Here is a 20,405-nt window from a genome sequence, read left to right as displayed (position 1 = left end):
TTGACGGATGAGATTTTTTAATGTTTGTTTTTTCAATTCCGTTTCAAAAAATGTTTGTTTTTTCAATATTTAATTTGAGGTGTCCAATCATGAATTGCCGGCCGAAATTTGAATCAGGGTGAAACCGCGTGCTTTCTCTACGGCCGGCAATCCAAATCCATTTTGGTATATACTTTTTGGCCTTATTTAATACCACAATGCAATAGAGACTATGTCTGTAATTTCAAAAATCGGTCGGATGAAGATTATACGGTTGACTTATATTTCACTAAAATGTGAATTCAATTTCTATTGTTGAACGTGTTAGTCTTGTTAATGGATAGTCTGTAAATACCTCTTTCAACGCTCTCTCAGAGTCTTAGTCTCAACTTTGAGCTCATTAGCTGGCTCTGGTGAGCACTTGCATTTTAGGACACAACTGACGTCAACTTTTTATTACTGATAAACTAGTCTCACAAACATAATGAACTAAACTTTGATTCCTAATCAAGAAAGATGTTTATATTTAGTGTTTGATGTGTTTTCATTAATGTACAGAAAATAAAGCAAATACAGTATGTCATAAAAATGTGATTTCTGAAATTACAAAAGTATATGAGCCAGAAGATATGCAACCTATGTCCAACAACAGTATAGTAATCACCGAAAATGACAAAGAAATTTGAGTCCAAGACATGCACCAAGAGACTAATATATAGGTCAACTTTAAAGACAAAGGAGTTGTTGAAAATAAGGAAGATATGGGTTCCAAATTCAGCAGAGTGGGATTGAGGGGACCCTCTTATCATCAGTATGAACTCTACACTAGCTAGAAACCTTTGAATGTATAAAGACAGCTTTGAAACCTTTGTACGTGTAGGACCTTTCAAGGGTTGTCTTAATACCAGAAAACTACTGCTAAATTATACACCTTTCTACTTGCCTTTTTGAATTTTTGGCCTTATAATTATGGGACTACTTTTGTTTCTTAGTCTAAAGAATGTGTATGTTATGATTTGTGGAATCAAGATTCATCACTGATACAACAGTTTCACAGTACAGTTTTATTTATCACAACCATTGACCTTAAATCGGACGGTTTATATTACGCATTAACAAAAACCACTATAAACAATCTCAACTGTCAGTTTTCGATCGGACAACTACGACGAGTAACTGCGTCTAATCCAATTCATAATTTATATATGTTAGATTCCATTTAAGATTGATTCTAAAAGTGTATTACATTCAAAAAGGGTACAAAATTAATACATTCAAAATTCTAGTTGTATGTGATACTTAAGATCTAGTGCCTGATACGTCTTAAATAGAATTTACTTTACCCAAAAAAACTTAATCATGGAGAAAAAAAACTGAAAACAAAAATAGGATTCTTGTGACAAAATGTCAAAATCTTCACACATGCATAATACTACTATAATGGATAGGACACTACCGTTGAAAAATGCTATGAGCTTGTGTGATGGTGGGACAACTAATATTGAATTTAGTTGCACCTAAAAAGATTACTCTAGATTAATTTACAATGAATTATTATTATTGTTCATGAATCATTCACGATCAACATTACCAACAAATTCCGAAATGTTAGTTGCATTATTCCAAAAGGTATGTTGAAAAAAACACAGTAATTAAGTTGAATTGTTAGTGTGTTTTTTATGTTAATCTACTTTAGGATTTGAAAGACGCCTCTGTTTTGAAATATTATATGTATTTGATATTGTTCTTGACGGGACTAAGATATACTCATGCTCGTCTTGTCAACTCAGTCCCTCACGTATAAAAGCTTAACAAAGGAAATTTCATCCGAACAATGGATCGCCTCCTCCAAAATAATAACGGTCGTCCTCAGATTCTTTTAAGAAGTGTGACGCCTTCACGGAATTAAATGGCGTTGACGCTTGACTGGGCAGCATCTCATAATGGCCACCCATCAATGTCTTAGCGGCTCCATCGTCACTCCAATATAAGGTGTTCTCCTTCAACACTTTAAGGTATGCAATTATTATATTCCTAAAAAACTTTCATTTCACGTTCTCATATTAACTTGAGCGTTGGAGTATTTGTAGGTAGACTACCACCAACTTCAACCTTGACAGTTGTTGCTCGACATTGGTCAGATTTTTATCATTCTAGATTAGATATAATGCTACCATATGCTTAAAACAATATTATCTTTATAACAAGACAAGATATCCTCATACATTTGTGGTCGGTAGTTTGATGTTCCATTGGTATAACTAGTAGATTTCCATCCAATGGCTAAGTGAAGATAAATTCAGATTGATCGTTGTGGTACGGTTAGATTGAAGTTTTTGGGGACGTATCACTGTTGTTCTTCATTAATATTATTGAAGCTTGCTTGTAAGAAGTTGGTATGGCTGAAAAAATCCTTACAAAAGCTTGCATAGACCAGTTATTTCATGCACAAATACATGAAAAGAGTTTCGTCTACGGTACAAGACTTCGTTGTATCAGTCATATACAACTAATACCATCATAATATCCTATACCATAGATGCATCTACAGCTCCCTCTAGATCTAGAATCAATAATATAATATCGGTTGTACTGCCTGTACATGATAACATAACATCATATGGAGTATTTTGATTGAATGGAGAAAAGAAGTCTTGAACCGTGCTAGACTTCGATGAATACTTCTGCACCATAGCTAAGCTAAATATAACCCTTCACTCATTTATTGAAAAACCACAACCGGGCAAAAAAACTGTGTTTTTTCTTGCATCTGGATAGGTAAATCTAGACAAAAAATGTGTTTTTTCCCATCCGAACTTACCAATCCACAGATGCAGCGGTTTTTAAGAATTGTGGAGATGAAAAAAGCTCTCATACATAAAACATGAATGATGTGAGAGCCCATCCCATAAATTTGAATATTGTTCAGCATGTACCCAAAATCTTAATGAACATACCAATATGATAAATAAAACTCAAATTTAGCTCATTGTCAAAACCAACCATAAAATAGACCAAAATATCACAACCAAAAAATTAGACCACTATACTGAGTAATAATAATATTCTATATTAAAAATAACCAAATTTCCCAATAGCCTCCTGTCAAAGATTATGGTAATCTAATATACATTTTGTTCATGTAAACTAGCCCCAAAAGTTGTGCCACAATTAATATCTTACTTTATGCAGCCAAGAGTTTCTTCATTCCCGCCTTCTGTTCTGCAGTGAGCCGAGTTGGGAATTTGATGTCAAACTTTATCCTCAAGTTTCCCTTCTTTGTTGGATCCTTTGGGAGCGGCATTCCTTCTCTTGGAACAATCTCCTCATACTCAGGATGAGCAACATTGTTGATCACTACAGTCAAGTTTCTACCATCAAGGGTAGTGAGATTCACTGTACAACCAGTTAAGGCTTCTGCAAGGGTGATCTTCTGAGTAACAATCAGATCATTTCCTTCACGAGTGAAGACACTGTGTGGCTTTTCCTCGACAATGAAAACAATGTCTGCAGGTATAGTATTAGGATGTTCGTTTCCCTTCTCGGGAAAGGTGATCTTTGTACCCTTCTTCCAGCCAGGTTTGATATTAATCGTCAAGATCTCATCCAAATTCATGGTTTTGCTGCACCGAGAAGGAAATGAAACAAAAGTCATCAATAGGGATTAGGGAATTGTACATCAAGAGGCCTTAATAATTCCATAATGAGAGATATCATGCATAAATTTCAGATATTCACCGCTTATCTTGAATTCTAGACTAACAGAGAAAATCTATAATGCTAGAAAAACAACATTTATTGATTCCACTTAACAAACACCAAGTCATTGCAACATTAAACAAGAGAAGGATAAACCATCATAGCGTCATACTTCATCAATATGTTTGTCTGTGGAAGAAGACTTCTACATTCATAGGCTAAATAGGACTAGCATAATCTCAAAAACCAGACACACAAACTTTATAACAAATGCACAATGTGATCCACAATTTTTGTGATGCGAATGAGCATTAACAAACATCACAATTTGAGTATTACTTAGATCCCAAAAGTGCCATGTATAATCATATCTATAGTGTAACATTACGACATGGTTATTAAACCACAAGTTCTTGAAAGAGCAATTTTCTAAGCAGCTACCTACTGGCAATAAATAACTCTTAATGATTAAAATGTTAAAGTTTATTTAATTCATTACTTAGAATAACAATAGTTACTGATTTATAACAACAGAACTATAGCTTCATATCGCGCATATACAACTGAGCAATACTTTTGATGAGAGTAAACCCTAACAAAAAATTGGTCTGTTAGGAAAAACTCAAGGCAAACCTAACTTAGGTGATTAAAATTTTGATTCAATTTAATTCGAAGCATCAGTATTTCACAATGTATCAAGAGGAATGTTCAACGGCAGTATCAATCAAAGCATACTATAACTTCTAGGTAGTTTTTTCATCTTTCAACAAAAAGAAAAATGCCACACAAATGGCACCACAAACATTGCATCAACCCGAACTACAACTACAACGTCTACCAGCATATTCTCAGCAAGATAGATGAATCAACAAAAACATAGATAAATGAATGATACATTACAATCTGCAAAATACTCACTGCAAAATCAAACATGTTGAGTATGGCTTATAGACATACTCGGGCAAGGGGCAGCGGGGGAGCCTAGCGAGTGTAGCGAGTTTTATATATATGGCTTGTAAAATTGAAAACTCTAATTCATTCAAGTAATAATACGGAACTACAGATGCTATATAGTCGCAGACATAGGCACACTATGCGGAACTACGTAAATAAACGGTCATGCTCATTGTTAGAGATTTTCATTTTCTATTTCTCTTTTGTTACTGGTTGTTGTTCTAACAATACACAAAGAATAACCATTTATGAATCAAATCAAAACTGCTAATCAGCCAAGCTATAAAACCAATCAGTCTATTTCTCAAGTTAATCCACAAGTGTTTGCACTTTTGTTCAAACCTATGAATCTTAGTAGTACTAATGCTACACTATGTACCAAACTGAAATTAAACTACTTCAAATAAACACAGCATTGAAAAAAGAACTAGGCAAGTAAAAACAACAACTCACCCATTAGCATCAAAAACTTCTCTGGTGATCTTCATCTTCTTAGTAGTCCCTTTATATATATCCTCAAGAGTGCAATGCAATTTGTTCTCAATAGGAGGCGCCTTACGAGGAGGGGGAGGAGGACCTTGATTCACAGAGCCTCCACTTCCTCCTCCATCCCTAAAGGATCTAAATATTCCCTCAGCAAACTGGTCATTAGGAAACCTTCCTCCCATTCCACCACCACCACCTCTTCCCATTCCTCCCATCATACCACTAAAGGGACTTGAAACACCAAAAAACTCAGCAAAAATATCATCAGGATTCCGAGGACTGAACCGATGCGGATAATCAGCATGAGTATAGTAAGTACTTCCACCACCACTAGCAGAAGCTTCAGGTGGTGGTGGCATTTGACCCTTTAACCCATCTTCACCATATTGATCATAAACAGCTCTCTTCTGAGAATCACTCAAAACCTAACACAAAATAAACATAACCCAGAAATAAAAATCAATCTTTAAGCATAACCCAGAAATAAAAATTGAATCTTTAAGCATAACCCAAGAATAAAAATTGAATCTTTAATTAATAATTTCATCTAAGATCCACTAAAAACATTAAAAAAAACTATGATTTATGATATTATAATAATACACTTACATCATAAGCTTCTGAGATTTGCTTGAATTTGGCTTCAGCTTCTTTCTTGTTATTAGGGTTTTTATCTGGATGCCATTTCATGGCAAGTTTTCTGTAAGCTTTCTTCAAGTCATCATCTTTAGCGTTCCTATCAACCTGTAAAAGCTTGTAATAGTCAACACCCATGTTAGGTTGTTGATCTTCTCTCTTTCTCTTCGTCAGTTTTTCTGAACTTTCTTGTAACCCTTTTTCGTCTTCTTCGTTTTCTGCGGCGTTCGTTTGTTCGGTGAATTTTTGGATGGTTTCAGAATGAGAAAAGGAAGGAAAGTTCTAGAAATTTATACTCAATGTTGTTGTTGGGTTTTTAGCTTCACACGATTTTACCTGAGGAGCACTACACTAGTATTGCTTATATATAAGCATCTAATATCCCAACTAAAAGTCTAAAATCATATCTAAATAAAAAATAATATTTGCTCCAAAAATAATAATAATAATACTGTAATATTATTACGATGGCCGGATGGCCGTTTGGTCTATTGGTGATTGACGTTGTACTTAGTAGGAGTAGGAGGAATACGGTTCGATCTCCGCAACTATGATCGAGAGGATGTTGAAATTACTTGAGTAAAAAAAAAAAATATAGAATATAACCATTACCTTTTTTTTTTAAACGGTCAAAGTTTGTTTTTGTTTTTTGAATATTTTTTAAACGATAATAATTGGGTCCGTTTGGCCAAGTTTTTTTTGAGCTTATGCAAATAGCTTATGTAATATAAATTAAGTTTTATGTTATTTTATAAGTTCACACTAGTGAAAATTGTTATTTTATAAGCTATTTTATCATAAACTACCTTGAAAAACTTATAATAATATATAAAAATTGCATAAGTTGTTTGAATAAGCTTTAAATAAGAGGAAAAAAAGTCAGGTCAAACGATACCCTCTTCCTCGCTTAAAAAAATAATAATAATTACTCTCTTCGGTTATTATTATAAATAAATTTGATTTTTTTATTACATTAAAAGATTAATGTATTTAGCTTATATTATGAGCTAAATTTGTTACCAAAAATATCAATTTTGTTTATAATAATGACTATAGTGAGCAGTTGTAAGTACTCCTCTGACCGGTCATTTTATAAAAAGTAGTTTAAGTTCATTAAGCAATTGATATATTTGGTCAAAATACATTAATTATTTAACGAATTTAAAATGTGGATTACTTATTCCATCGAGTCAAAGTAAAAAATAATTATTTCCTTTTGATCATTATTATAAATTTGTGCGAATAAATTTGGTTGACAACCGGTATATAATGAATTAATATTTTTTTTGTTTATTACTGATTGTAAAAAACTTTAATTAGGGGTTGGCAAAGAAATAATTCATGCCCTTAGAAATTTGAAGGAAATCTTGTAAAAAGGGACAAAGAAAAAATAGAAGAAAATCTTATATTTAGAGACGGATGTATTATATTTTAATAATATCAATCCCCTCGGGTGTTATCAATTATTTAGTTTTTTTCTAAACTACTCTTAAAATATTGTGGATAGTTTACACAATTAATAAAAATTGGTTATATAAGCAATAAAATAAGAATTAATTTGTGGGGATCATATACAAATTTATTTATGCAGCTTATTCTCATTATTTTTTTAATTTGACGGAAAGTTTATTCTCATTAGTTGTCGAATAACTTACTTCCCAATTCTTCAAGGGATCATTTACGTCTCGCCGATTTATTCCGGTGAATATTTAGATATTCAACTTACAATTTTGAGTATCGGTACCTTTTAGGCAAAATTGATTTAAAATTTAAATTATTTTAATAATTAATATGAAAATAAGATATGACATTAAATTTTGTGTACAAAAATATTGGTACCCAACTATGAGGAAAGAATAGGGTGGCATGGGTTTCCATCATATCCGTAGCTTTAATTTAGCAATGTTGGAAAAACAAGGTTGGAATTTTCTAACCAATCCAAATGCTATGGTTTCTAGAAATTTCAAAGCTAAATACTTCTCTAGTGGGGACTTTCTAGGAGCGTCTTTGGGACATAATTCTAGCTACGTGTTGCGTAGCATTTGGTCTTCTCGTATATTGTTGAAAGAAGGCGCGTTGGAAAATAGCTGATGTTGAAGAAATTCTGAAGATACCACTTGTGAGCATGGCTAGAAAAGATGATATTATATGGAGATTTGATAAGAAAGGGTTTTACTCGGTTAAAAGTGCATATCGAGTTTGTGTGGATGTTTTAATTAATAGAGATGAATGGAAGGTGGAAGGAGATTGGAATAAATTGTGGAACCGCCCTATTCCTCCGAAGGTCAAACACTTCATGTGGCGCCTAGGAAGGAATTGTTTGCCTAATAGACAAAGATTATCTAGCAAGGGAGTTGATTGTCAAGAAAATTGTGTTGTGTGTCAATATCTTATACCGAGTACAATTGGCATTTGTTTCTATGTTGTGCAGACAGTGTCCAATGTTGGAGGAAAATTAATTTGTGGCTAGCCCTTGAAAAGCTAATGGACTTTGCTGAAAGTTTTCATGAAGTGTTCATTAGACTTTGGAAAGAATTGAATTCCTCTCAACTTATTAATTTTGCAATGACTTCTTGGAGCATATGGAAGATGAGGAACTTGAAGCTTTGGGAGAACAAGGATGAGTGACCGGACCAAGTAGTGCATCGTGCCCAAGGTATGTTACGCGCATGGCATATGGCAAGACAAAGTGCAGCAGATACCGTACCAGAACAGCAGCAAATCGGCAAGGCAGAGTGGACTGCTCCGCCTCGTGGTTATTGTAAATGCAACATTGATGCGCGCGGCAATGACTACAGCTGATGGGAAGGTGAGTATGGGAGCTTGTGTGCACGATGAGAATGGCCATTTTATAAGTGCAATGACTAATGTGCAGCAAGCTGTCATGACAGGTGCTGAAGCTGAAGCTTGTGGTCTCTTACAAGGCCTCCAATGGTGGTAGATGATGTCAACATCAACAACATGAATCGATCGGAATATGGCTCTACTATCCTTGATTGCAAGAATGTACTTCAAAATCATAACAACTTTGTAGTTGTGTTTACTTGGCAATAAGCAAACGGTAGCGCTCATGCTCTAGCACGAGCAGCCTTGTCCCACGTTTCTCGCAATACTTTTGATGTTATTCCTACATGTATTTGTTACTATTATTATTAATGAAATGCCTTAAGTTTGCTTGCGTAAAAAAAAAATGTAAGTTATTTACCGAAATGTACATCTTTATTTTAATAGTATCTCATATTTTAACAATTTTGATTTCTTAGCCGATAAATTAGCTTACTACGGTTGAACTTACAACAAATAATTTATTAACTTATAGTTTATATAACAAATAAGTTGGGTGTTGAATTTGTAATTGATAAAATTAGCAATCGAATTAACTTTTAAATTGAAATGACATACTTTCGAAGGTTTAGTCTAATAGTAAAAAGACATGTCTTTGATCCAAGAGGTCTTATACTCGAGTCCCACTAGTGCTCTTGATGTGAGGTAAATGTAATTACTTTTGTAAGTGATCTAAGGTCCTCAAGTTTACTCTTCATTGGAATATGGCACAATTCCCTCACTTTAAACAAAGTGACGAAAAAAAAATGTTTAATATGTGCATATTTATATAAGAACACGAAAGAGAAAAAAATAATGAAATACTCATAATTAAACCAATTTAATCATACAAATAAGCACAGTCATAGAAGAAAAAAGGCTAAAAAAAAAAGGGATGGATGGATAATGAATGATCTAGCAAGGAATTTGGCGAGTGAACCATTTAAGAACCCGAACTGGAAGCTTCACAAGACCCACAGCCAAATTTGCCAATCCAGTGCAGCAAATGCAACATGGGCACAAACAACTCAATATAGACCTGCATAATATATAATTCCCATTAAATCTACAATTCACATTCACAAACCAAAAACCCGAACCAATTTAACAGTTTGGTTTGGTTCGGTTTGAAAAATAAACAGTTCAATTCAGTTCAGTTACTATGAATTTTAAAAACAGTTTGATTCAATTCAGTTCGGTTTTCCTCCATAACCAAATCATGCCCACTCCTACCAAAAATCATAAATAAAACAAAGGTAAGGAGGATCATGTTCTTTAATATATATATATATATATATATATATATATATATATATATATATATATATATATATATTTTTCCACCATAATATATTGTATTATTAATGGTGTAGTAGTTTGTTCATTTCAATTTTGTTCACAAAATTAAGGTTTGAAACTTCTATTTTACAATAGTATTATAATATTTATAAAAAAAATGGAGACTAAAGCAAAAAATTACACTCACATCACATTCTATAAAATAATATTTCTTAACCATTGCATCAAACATATAATATATAATTACAAAGGATAATATATATATATATATATATATATATATATATATATATATATATATATATATATATATATATATATATATATATATAATATAACATGGACGAAGCATGACCCTCTCTGGTCCTAAAAGGGATTCACCACGACTAACTTGTATACTAAGAACATTTATTAGAAAAAACAATACTTTAACTTTTAAAAATTGAATGTGTGGGTAAAATGTAAAGTCGATACATTGTACGACATCAATTGAACTAATCACTACAAAGGCCTAACGCAAATAGTTTGTGTGCAGAGTGTGCGAGTGTTATAAACTTTAAAACATCGTATTCGATTTGTACATAATACTATAACAAAAAATTGTACTAAGCTAGATCTGCCACTATACATTATTTATAAAATGACATATTGATCATCAACTCATAATAAAATTGAAGGGAAAAAAACTAGAAAAATAGAGAGAAATTACATACCCAAAAATCCAGATAACTGCACCAACAAGAGATAAAATCAAAGCCAAAAGAGCAAAAGGTAATCCAAGCAAGAAACCCAATGGCTTGCATTCACAACCTTCATCTTCCATATTCTCTTTCTGAAATATTCGTTAATTAATTTGTCTTTGTGAACGTGAAGAAGAACGAGGAGGGGTAAGTGGAGAAGTTAAGGGGTTTATTTATATAAGCGATTAATTAAACGTGTTGTGTTGATTTTTTCCATTTATATATAAGTTGAATACAACAACCGTAACCGGCAACGCGACTTTTTTAATTGTAATTAAGATAGAAATTACGAGTAGCGTCCACTATTATTCATTTTAAAGACAAAAATACCCTTGCGAATCTCATAATTTATGCGTTGTTGGGAGGTTAGTTTTGGTACTTCACTGTCCGGAAACTTCCTTCTATGATTCATCAAGCATAATGCTTTGCTGGCCGTCTTATATTACTACTTCAACTTCAATCACCAAGTTGAAAATTGACTTCATTTTTTAATAAAGAATTTTCTTCTTGAGTTTTTTCTCTTATTCTTTTTAGTATGCAAAATCCTATGATCCAAATCCCATCATCGTATAAGGACTAGTATTGCTTAAAAGGTCAAGTTGTGCTTTGAACAATTTTCTGTCTTTTACAAAGTTTTTTTTTTGTCAAAAAATTGATTGATTATTATTGCCACAATATTTGAAGGAATTCAATTTCAAATATTTAAGATATCTAAGTACTTAACTCATTCAAATAATATAATAGTTTGTCTCAGTGAGCTTAGCTCAGTTGGTAGGGACATCGCATTATATGTGCAGGAGCCTGAGTTCGAACCCGGGACACTCCACTTATTTACCTTTAAGGTGAATTTTCTAGTCACCCCGGGCTACTTGACAAAAAAAAAATATATAATAGTTTTTCTACAAATGTACGCTTTCATAATCAGACAAAAGTCTTTATTTTAGAAATTTCGTTCAAAAGTTAATTTTTATTTATGAGCATCTTAGTTTATCTATGTAATTGTAAGGCCGGATCATCTCTAGTCAAGAGAGGATCCTCTCAAATCTTAGTCATTCATTAATATTTAAAATGTCTTTCAATAATTAAAAAAATAGAGATGTGAATCCAAACTTTATTCTCTTGGTGAGATTGTCACGCAAGACAATCCATTTTCGTAATTGTATAACTTGCAAAAAAGTTCTGAAATTCAGAAATTTCATGTGTAAAACTTTTGATTATTTTGAATGATTTAGTAATGCTGTATTTAAAGAGTATTGAAAGTTGAAAATCTTCATATTGGACAGACTTACCAAGCCCAATGCCCGTATTTTTGGGCCCAAATATATCGATCCCTTCCATATGAGAACTGATTATTGGTTTAATCTTGCTAGTTATGTATAGGAAACTAATTGCACCCTGAGTAGTGTTATATGAACACAAAAAGATCGGACAAAAATATGACACAATCTTTCTTCACTCACAGCATAATTTTCGAGATATGCAAAAAATATTAAAAAAAACATAAAGTGAAACTTTGTTGTATTTTTGTTAGAATATTGTGTTGAAATAACATTTCTCTAAGTTATAACTCTCGATATTCATTATAAATTAGATGAAAGACGAACAAATAAATGATACTAGTTTGATCGATTTCGTGTGTCAAAAATGAAATTTTTAAATGGTATTTTATAGACAAAATGACATGTTATTATCTGGCTAAGTTTAGGGATAGTTCGTGTTTTTTTTTTAGTGTAAAGTGTAAGCAAATATCATCAAAGAACTTGACCACATCCTTTCAAAAATAAAAATTGACTACATATGGGTGTGTGCCACTATTATATTATATCACTCTTCTTGTATACACATATTTATATAGATTTATTTACATGTATACATATACAAAAACAATATAAGATCCAAATCGAATATCCAAACAAAACACTTGTCGCCACAAAACTTGCATAGAATACTTCCATACATATTAGACAAAATGTTCATCTCCATATATATCTTGTCATGCTTCTGGGCCAGCCAGGTCTTCAAATATCATTTCCAGATCACATAGATAGATCCAATATGCTACAGAGTACAATATGCCCCTCTGAGAAATTAGATTTTGCTGCAATAACTAACTGCATTTCTGAATTTAAATTTATAAGGGTCAAATCTTATAAAAAGAATATAATTAGGGAGTATATTTCAGCAGTTCCAGAGTAGTAGATATTTAATAGTACATTTTTTTATGGGTAAGGTTGGAATGAATTCTCTCCCGTGAAATTTTCACTGTTACACCATAGCCATCCATGTTTTTAAAAAATTAAAATTATAAATGTAATAAAAATGAAAGGTCTAGATTGCACTGCATATAAAGTACACGGAAGAGGATCATCTCTTCAATTGTTGCAAGAGTATTTATTGACAATTGATATTATTTAAACATTTCTTTTAGATGAGTTGAGTATCGAGTTCACCGATATATATTAAGATACACTTCAAGACTTCAAGCCTCATAGAGTGCTAATTAATAGAGGTGTAGTACTGAATACTCCTTCCGGTTTTAATTATATTCAAATGTCATTTTTTAGATAAATTGAATAACTAATGTATCTAGTCTATTTTTTAAACTAGATACATTAGTTATTCAATGTATCCAAAAAATGATACTGTATTTGCTTATAATTAATGCCGGAAGGAGTAATTTGCAAGTATCTTGTTAGTGAGTTAAAATCATTAGTCCCAATGTTAAGAGTGAAGTTAAAATCACCTCATAATTTTAAATTGTGGTTATAGTTTGTGAATTACAGCGTGAAATAATTTTGTATTAGTAGCAAACATAAAAATTAATGTTATATATTATTTTGATTTTTATATAATTTTCTTTATATTGTATAGATTTTTATTCAATTTAAAAATATTATTATTATCCCCCCACCCATCAAATATTTTCCTCCACCCACCAAACTTTCCAATTCTCTCCGTGGATTCCCTCCCCCACTCGTGTTTGGATTCCAATTTTTTCCTTTTTTTTTTTTTTTGTAAAAGGGGGTCAATGGCCCAACAGAAAACTAAGAAACTATCTGAACATTCCTAGGCATGGAAGTCATAGACATGTCATCAAAAAGAAGTTTTTGAAGCTCACTTGACGGAGACTCCATCATAGTACAATTATAAGAGTCCAAAGAAAAGATAAAATTAGTCATCCAGTCAGCACACCGATTGCCCTCTCTCCAGGTATGATGAAATTGGACTTGCTATCCAAGGCCAAAAGTTTGCGAATGCGCCGCACCAACGTGGGAACCGATCCACTAAACTTGAACTTGTCTAAAACCATGTTAATAAAAATCTTGGAGTCAATATTCCGGTGACCCGGTTGATGACAGTCAGTCATTTGTTAATTTTTATTGCAATTTTATAGTAGTTTTATAAGTTTTTAGAGTATTACATGGTCAAAGAGAAGAATTTATTTGAAGAAATTGATATAGCAAGAAATTTGAAGACAAAGGCCACAAGAAGAAAAGACTTAGAAAAAAATAAAAGCCCAAAGTTTTGAAGAAGAAATAGGACTAAACCTTCTGTTTTTCTCGCGTCCTTGGCAAATCCGGATCGCAGCGCGAATTGCCACTTTCCAAGCATGACATCAGCGTGACATCAGCATACAATTCATAGGGACATTGTTTGGTCTTTCTTTTGGTGATTGGCGACACGTCACTAAAAACAAATGCATAGGCACATATGATTCACCCTTTCTTGGAGGATATAAATACAACACACGATATTCAGAGGCTCATTATTACTTCCTGCGAGAGAGAAATACGTGCCGGCAGCAAAAGAGAAGAAGACTATTCTAGGGTTTCGCCGTCGCGGTCTTCATCGGTTATTCATGTATAATTTTCTTAACTCTTTTGTTATGTTAATTATTATTATGAGTAACTAATCTCATCAGATTAGGGATTTTAGATGATTCTCTGTGGAACTATTTGAACCATGTAACTACGTGTTCTTATTTATGCAATCAAAACTAATAGTTATTCAGTTAATTTCGTGTTTAATGCTTTTCTTTATTTGGCCAATATCGAATTGATTTCAAGAAATAATTCACTACTGACCCTAGGTTTTATTACTAGAACTAAATTAACTGTTTGCCAATCGTAATTGCTTTAGGAATAAAGAATTAGTTGGTATGATTGAGAATTTAACGTTCAATAACGCTTTTGATAATATTAGTTTCGCCTAAGGAATTAGGGTACTTTATTAGATAAAAGGGATCATGAGCCAAGGAATTGGACTTAATCTATTTTGTTAAATTATCGTAACTATTAGAGTTTGGTTGTTGAGAATTAGGACCTAGAATACCAAATAGGGATACAGAGAGGATTCGAACAATCCTTAATCGCTTCGCTCCATTAAAAAGTCTTCGTCAAGTTATTGCAATATTTATTTTAATTATTTTATAAACCAAATATATGCCAAGCATACCCCCTTATATTTACGACCTAAATACAATTCAATTGTTTTGTCGAGATTGAAACAATCCCTGCGGATACGAACTTTATAAATATTATTACTTAACGATAAGTTAGTACACTTGCTAATTTTGTCATCACCGGTGACCCAATGTCCTCGCCGGTTCGATGTCCGGTCCAATTTTTAAAATATTGGTTCCAATACTCTGTATCTAAATTCATGGAAAGCAACAATTCAGAGCAAAATATTAAATTAGTAGATCTTAGAGTTCCTAAAATTATTGGGAAGGAAAAAAGGAGTGTAATAATAATACTAATCGATCTCATTAATAAGTTTTTTTTTATTTTTTTTTTCAGATTCTAAGTTTTGTCACGGTTAAATCGTGGCTAAAGCTTACCGGAACTCTTTCCAACTCTTCCGGTTTACACTTGTTACCAAGTGTTCCGAAAAATATTCCGTTTAGCCACGGTTAAACTGTGGCTAAATGTTCAAAATTCATTTTTTAACTTTTTCGAAAGGGATAAAATGAGAATATTAGTTTGTTTGTAGGGGTAAAGAGCTAAATGTTGGGGTAAAAAAAAATTCTAGTTTTTTTTAGGCATGACCTATTCAAAATTGTGGACTAATGGGTCGGCGTATCAACCCGATCTATTTTTGACAGCTCTAAATAAATCTAGTTTTACTCCTAGAAACAATTATCCACATATGAATTATTCTAGACCAATATTTAAAAAGTCTTTTTTCAAGCACTAGCTAAATCGAAAAATCATTTTCATGAGTTGCCAATTCAAAAAAGCATTAAGAATGAGAATAAAACATCAATATCGTAAATAACAAGAATATATAATTTACAGATTAGAAGTTATTCAATATATTGATAGTTAATTACATATAATCCTAACATATACTGTATTATATAGAAATGAATTACTCATACTTATGGTAGTTTTACACAAAAACAATAAATGACGATGAAATTACGTATTTAACTCACTCTTGAATATGCAATCCACCTTTCCTTAGCTTTTTACCCTTTGATAGTTGACTCTTAAACCAATAATCACAAGGGAAGGATATGAAAGTAACAGTATTTATTTATATATAAAACTTAAATGTACTAACTTTGTACAATGTGTTGGGATAAATCAATGGTTTTCTTAACTAAAATTATATTAGAAAATAAATAAATTTGAGACTTATCAAACCCACCCATTGTATCCCTTTTTCTCCCATGTAGCCTAGAACTAGTATCGCGCCATCCCTCACCAAATTCCTTCCAAATCCCCATTCTGAAACACAATGAAAGAGAGTATATACATCTTCATACTCCAAACAATAAAGGAAGAAGATGATTAAACTAAATCGACAAAGTTCAAAATCATAAGACAGAGATAGTTACGATAAAAAAGAGATACCCCTTTTAGAATTATAATTTTCGTACAATCCCTTCTCTATTTTAACAAAAATAAAAAAATTATCTTCATCTTCACAAATAATTCAAAAATAATTGCAGACAACTATAATATTCAAGATTGTTGATGTGTTGGTGTGTCAGTGTGGCTTCGTTGTGTCCGTTATCTGCAATTTTACTTTACACTGCAATTACCGCCAAATGTTATTGTGGTGTGGTCTACATCTTTAAATTGTGGCCTCATCAAATGATGTGGTCCGCAATTTAGAACATGCTCACACCCTAACTTGTAGGGTATGGGCCAATTACATTTTTTTTTAACTACAACAACCTACTTTATATGCCTAAAAGTAACACATTTATATACCATGCAGGATGTGGCCATTACAGAAATATCATATGATCAAATTAAGTAATTTGGTTTAAGTAATTAATGAATTTTTTTTAAACGAATCATTTGAAAAAACTCAAAAACATTTTACTTATCTCATAGTAGAATTTTAGATTATTAAGATCCTTTCCACGAAACCATAAGGGTTAATGAGAAGAATAAAGAAAACTATCATATGATTTTGTAGGATTAGTAATAGAATTCGTTCCACAGTTGCATTATTGAATTGAAACAGGGTCAATGTCACTGCCTTGGTTTTGGATCGTCTTTAATATATGGGGACCCCTATGAGAAGGACACCCAATATTGATATAGAAACTCAGATTCCTTATATAATTGTAATGACCGGCCAGCAGCTACAATTATTGCTATTTTGAGGACCCTTTTTTTAAAAAAACAATATTTATGTTCATCTTCATAGCTCATAAGGACCATCAGTAAATTGAGACATTTGTGTCTTTTTTATAGTACTAACAAAGTATGCGAATTGACTAAGAGAAAAATGAATGGTTCCCACCACATTGGTCCCTTCATCCACGTGGTTTGAGTTTGGATTGAAAGACCCATCACCTAAATTATATTTAATTTCTATGCCATTAAAGATATATGTATAATGAGATATAAGAAATCAAAGTATAATATGTACAAAAAAAAATCAAAGTATAATCAATATTTTAAGACATTTACACCATTTAATAACTTACTGATATTGCTAAGGATATATGGAGGGTGTATACTCAGTCAGAGATGATTTTGTGTTGAATACTATATTTTTTATTAAGTGTGTATTTGAAACATAATCTTAAAGAACAAGAAGGGGTCTTATATATAGGCCTTTGGATTGACCGTGCTTCCCGCCAGTTCATGTTTTCCTCAAGTCTAAGGCGTGTGATCGTGGGAGAGCCGGGTCGTGGGTCTTGGCAAAATGGATTGGGTCTGTTCTTTTTGGCATGACAAGCCAAATAAGGGTGTTAACGGGCCTGAGCGAATTGGGCCCTTGTTGGGTTGCCCGATACACTTACATTCTTTTATTTTCTAGTACAGAGAGATTTGTGTAGTATGCATCAGAAGATTATAAGCTCAGTCTTTATTAACTCATTGTAAATATAAAAAAACTTACGATCTTTTGCATATATACTCTATTTTCCTCCAATCTGCGGTAATTAATTTTTTTAACCCTAATAGGCACCCCAAGTCCCCATAGTCTACTAGGTTTTTGAATCTGCTATAAGATTAATTCTCAAAATAATGGCAAGTATGTGGTTTTTTTTTTTTTTTAATAAGGATTGAATTACTTTTCAAATGAGAGAGTGCGAAAGTATCATTCTCCACTGTCCTAATTAATATCATATTTTTAGATATATTATTGTATTTTTGTTTCCTTTCACGCAAAGATACATATATTATTGTGCAAAAAAAACTTTTACATACATGTTACATAAATTAAAACCAAATATATATTCGATTGAAATTCACTATATTACATAAACCATACCCATAAAAAATGATAACAAGAGGTGTGAAATGTGTAGTGGTGAGATATTTGAATCATGACAAGGATTGTTTGTCTCAATCGTTTGTGGTTTGTGGCACACACACAATGTAGACCCTCTCTATAGATGTATAGTATTAGTAGGTTGGTTATAGAAAATGAGAGTAGTCAGAGTGACACTCACGGGACGGCATAGCTTCAACGACAATTTGTACTTTCGCATTAAAAAATCTTTTTGGTTTAATTATCATGTACATGTTTGAATAATTTTGAATTTTTTAAATAAGTTCTTCAACTAAAAATTTATAATTGAATTCTTGAATTTCTCAAAATTATTTAATTAGATCATTTTAAACTATTTTTTTAGATTATCTTGGAAAATTTGAGTGTTATTTGCCAACAAGCAATGAAAAGTATTTATATAAATAAATTTGTAAATACGGTAAAAAATAAATTGTGAAAACCACATACAAGTTTATTCATATGCATGTAGCGAACTTTTATTAGTTGTTGAGTAAATTATTCACAATTCTTTAAAGATAGTCTTTTTTTTTTTCTTTTCCTAATAGCAAATATATTAGTATATATTAATATAAAAACAAAAAAAAAGTATAACAAAAAATTTAGAAAAAACAAATAGATAACACTCTAGGCTGAAACTTGAAAGAGCAATTGAAACTGAGTCCTTAGTGAGGCTCCCTCCAGCCAAGGAACAAACCAGAAGAAAATCATGCGACCATTACCAATGTTTTTAGTCACCCCCTATGAAAATTAATCCAAGATAACATCTTAGGGTCACCTAATAAGGACACATTCCTCCACCAACAAGAGACCCTCCTGAGACCCCTAAGCATCCCTCCAAGATGAAGGGAGAGAAATAAATAGTCTTATCTCGTCAAAATTATATCTCTCCAGAGGCCCAACTCCTCCGAAAATTAGTCTATCCATATCCATTTACCAAGCATCGTTAGATTCACGGCTCAAAGATCTCTAACCCCTAACGCTTCAAATTTTACCTTCACCCCTACAAATCACTCAATATTTTAATTTTTACCCTTTTTCGAAACAAGTGTGAGTTCACCCCACATCAAGTGTTCCAAGCGGGTAAATCGATGATGACTAGTCAAAACTATATATATAAATTAAAGTATTCTAGTTTATAAAAGAATTACGGTAAAACTTTTAATGTGTTGCAGTGTACAATTTTCAAAATAAAAATTCGCTAAAATTAACAAACCATAATATTTTATATGCGTATTTTAGTTTGTTAATTTTTTATAACTTCATTTTTACAAACCGGAAAACCCATATAAAGTGTTTCGGTGTTTTGTTAATTTTTCCGAATTTCGATCTTGGAAAGTGTACACCGAAACACTTATTATGAGTATTTCGATTTGTTAATATGTGCAAATTTCACTTTTGTAAACCATAAAAAGTGTTCTGATTTGAATTTGAGAAAATTTACTCTTTCCTTTTCTCTCTAGTAAACAAGAACTCTTAAGTTATTTGTGTGAAAATTGAAATGTTTTAGTTTATATATTAGAGTAAAATGATTAGTTTATTAAAAATATCAGGGTGAAGGTATAATCGTAGGCATGAGAAGTGAAATTTTCCTTGTTTTGTAAAGTTAAATTACATTCAAGCCAAAATTCTAAGATAAAATCAAAGTCTCATCTAAAATTTATTGGATTATCTGCTATAATATTTTTGTTATTGGGTTACCACCATTTATATCTACGCATTATGGTCGTCATGAGCTAATTGAATGAAAGATGACATAAAAATATCCGGATAGACCAATTTTTTTTTTTTTTTTTGAGAGAGATAGACCACATAATTAATGATCAGTCAATCTTGTTTTCTTCCAATTATTTGATAATTATCAGATAAACAAGATATACATTATCTGTTTAGTGGAAGGGGAGAAAATACAGTGGTCAATTTGTCTAGCTACCAACATCATCCCTCCTCACATCACATCCCTCTCATTTCCACTGTCATAATTAATTTAAGTGACAAATATATAGCTTCAACTATCACAAATAATATTTC

The 20,405-nt window shown here is 32.0% G+C and overlaps 2 protein-coding genes across 2 annotated transcripts; both read right to left on the bottom strand.

Moving 5' to 3' along the window:
- Positions 1 to 2,999: 2,999 nt before the first annotated feature.
- Positions 3,000 to 6,131, bottom strand: LOC123899155 (dnaJ homolog subfamily B member 13-like). The gene is made up of 3 exons (XM_045950219.1): positions 5,728 to 6,131; positions 5,086 to 5,543; positions 3,000 to 3,602 (listed from the first exon to the last, which is right to left on the bottom strand). Exons 1-3 carry the CDS (start codon positions 5,890 to 5,892, stop codon positions 3,164 to 3,166), a joined length of 1,062 nt encoding a protein of 353 aa, XP_045806175.1. The 5' UTR covers positions 5,893 to 6,131; the 3' UTR covers positions 3,000 to 3,163.
- A 3,253-nt stretch (positions 6,132 to 9,384) lies between these two features.
- Positions 9,385 to 10,824, bottom strand: LOC123898334 (signaling peptide TAXIMIN 2-like). Its single transcript, XM_045949264.1, has 2 exons — positions 10,590 to 10,824; positions 9,385 to 9,616 (listed from the first exon to the last, which is right to left on the bottom strand). The coding sequence occupies exons 1-2, from the start codon at positions 10,697 to 10,699 to the stop codon at positions 9,493 to 9,495; spliced, it is 234 nt and encodes a 77-aa protein (XP_045805220.1). The 5' UTR covers positions 10,700 to 10,824; the 3' UTR covers positions 9,385 to 9,492.
- Positions 10,825 to 20,405: the final 9,581 nt, after the last annotated feature.

Source organism: Trifolium pratense, linkage group LG7 (assembly GCF_020283565.1).
Source record: "Trifolium pratense cultivar HEN17-A07 linkage group LG7, ARS_RC_1.1, whole genome shotgun sequence".
NCBI lineage: Eukaryota > Viridiplantae > Streptophyta > Magnoliopsida > Fabales > Fabaceae > Trifolium > Trifolium pratense.
The sequence above is the reverse complement of the archived record's forward strand: the minus strand, read 5'-3'. Positions and strand labels throughout refer to the sequence as shown.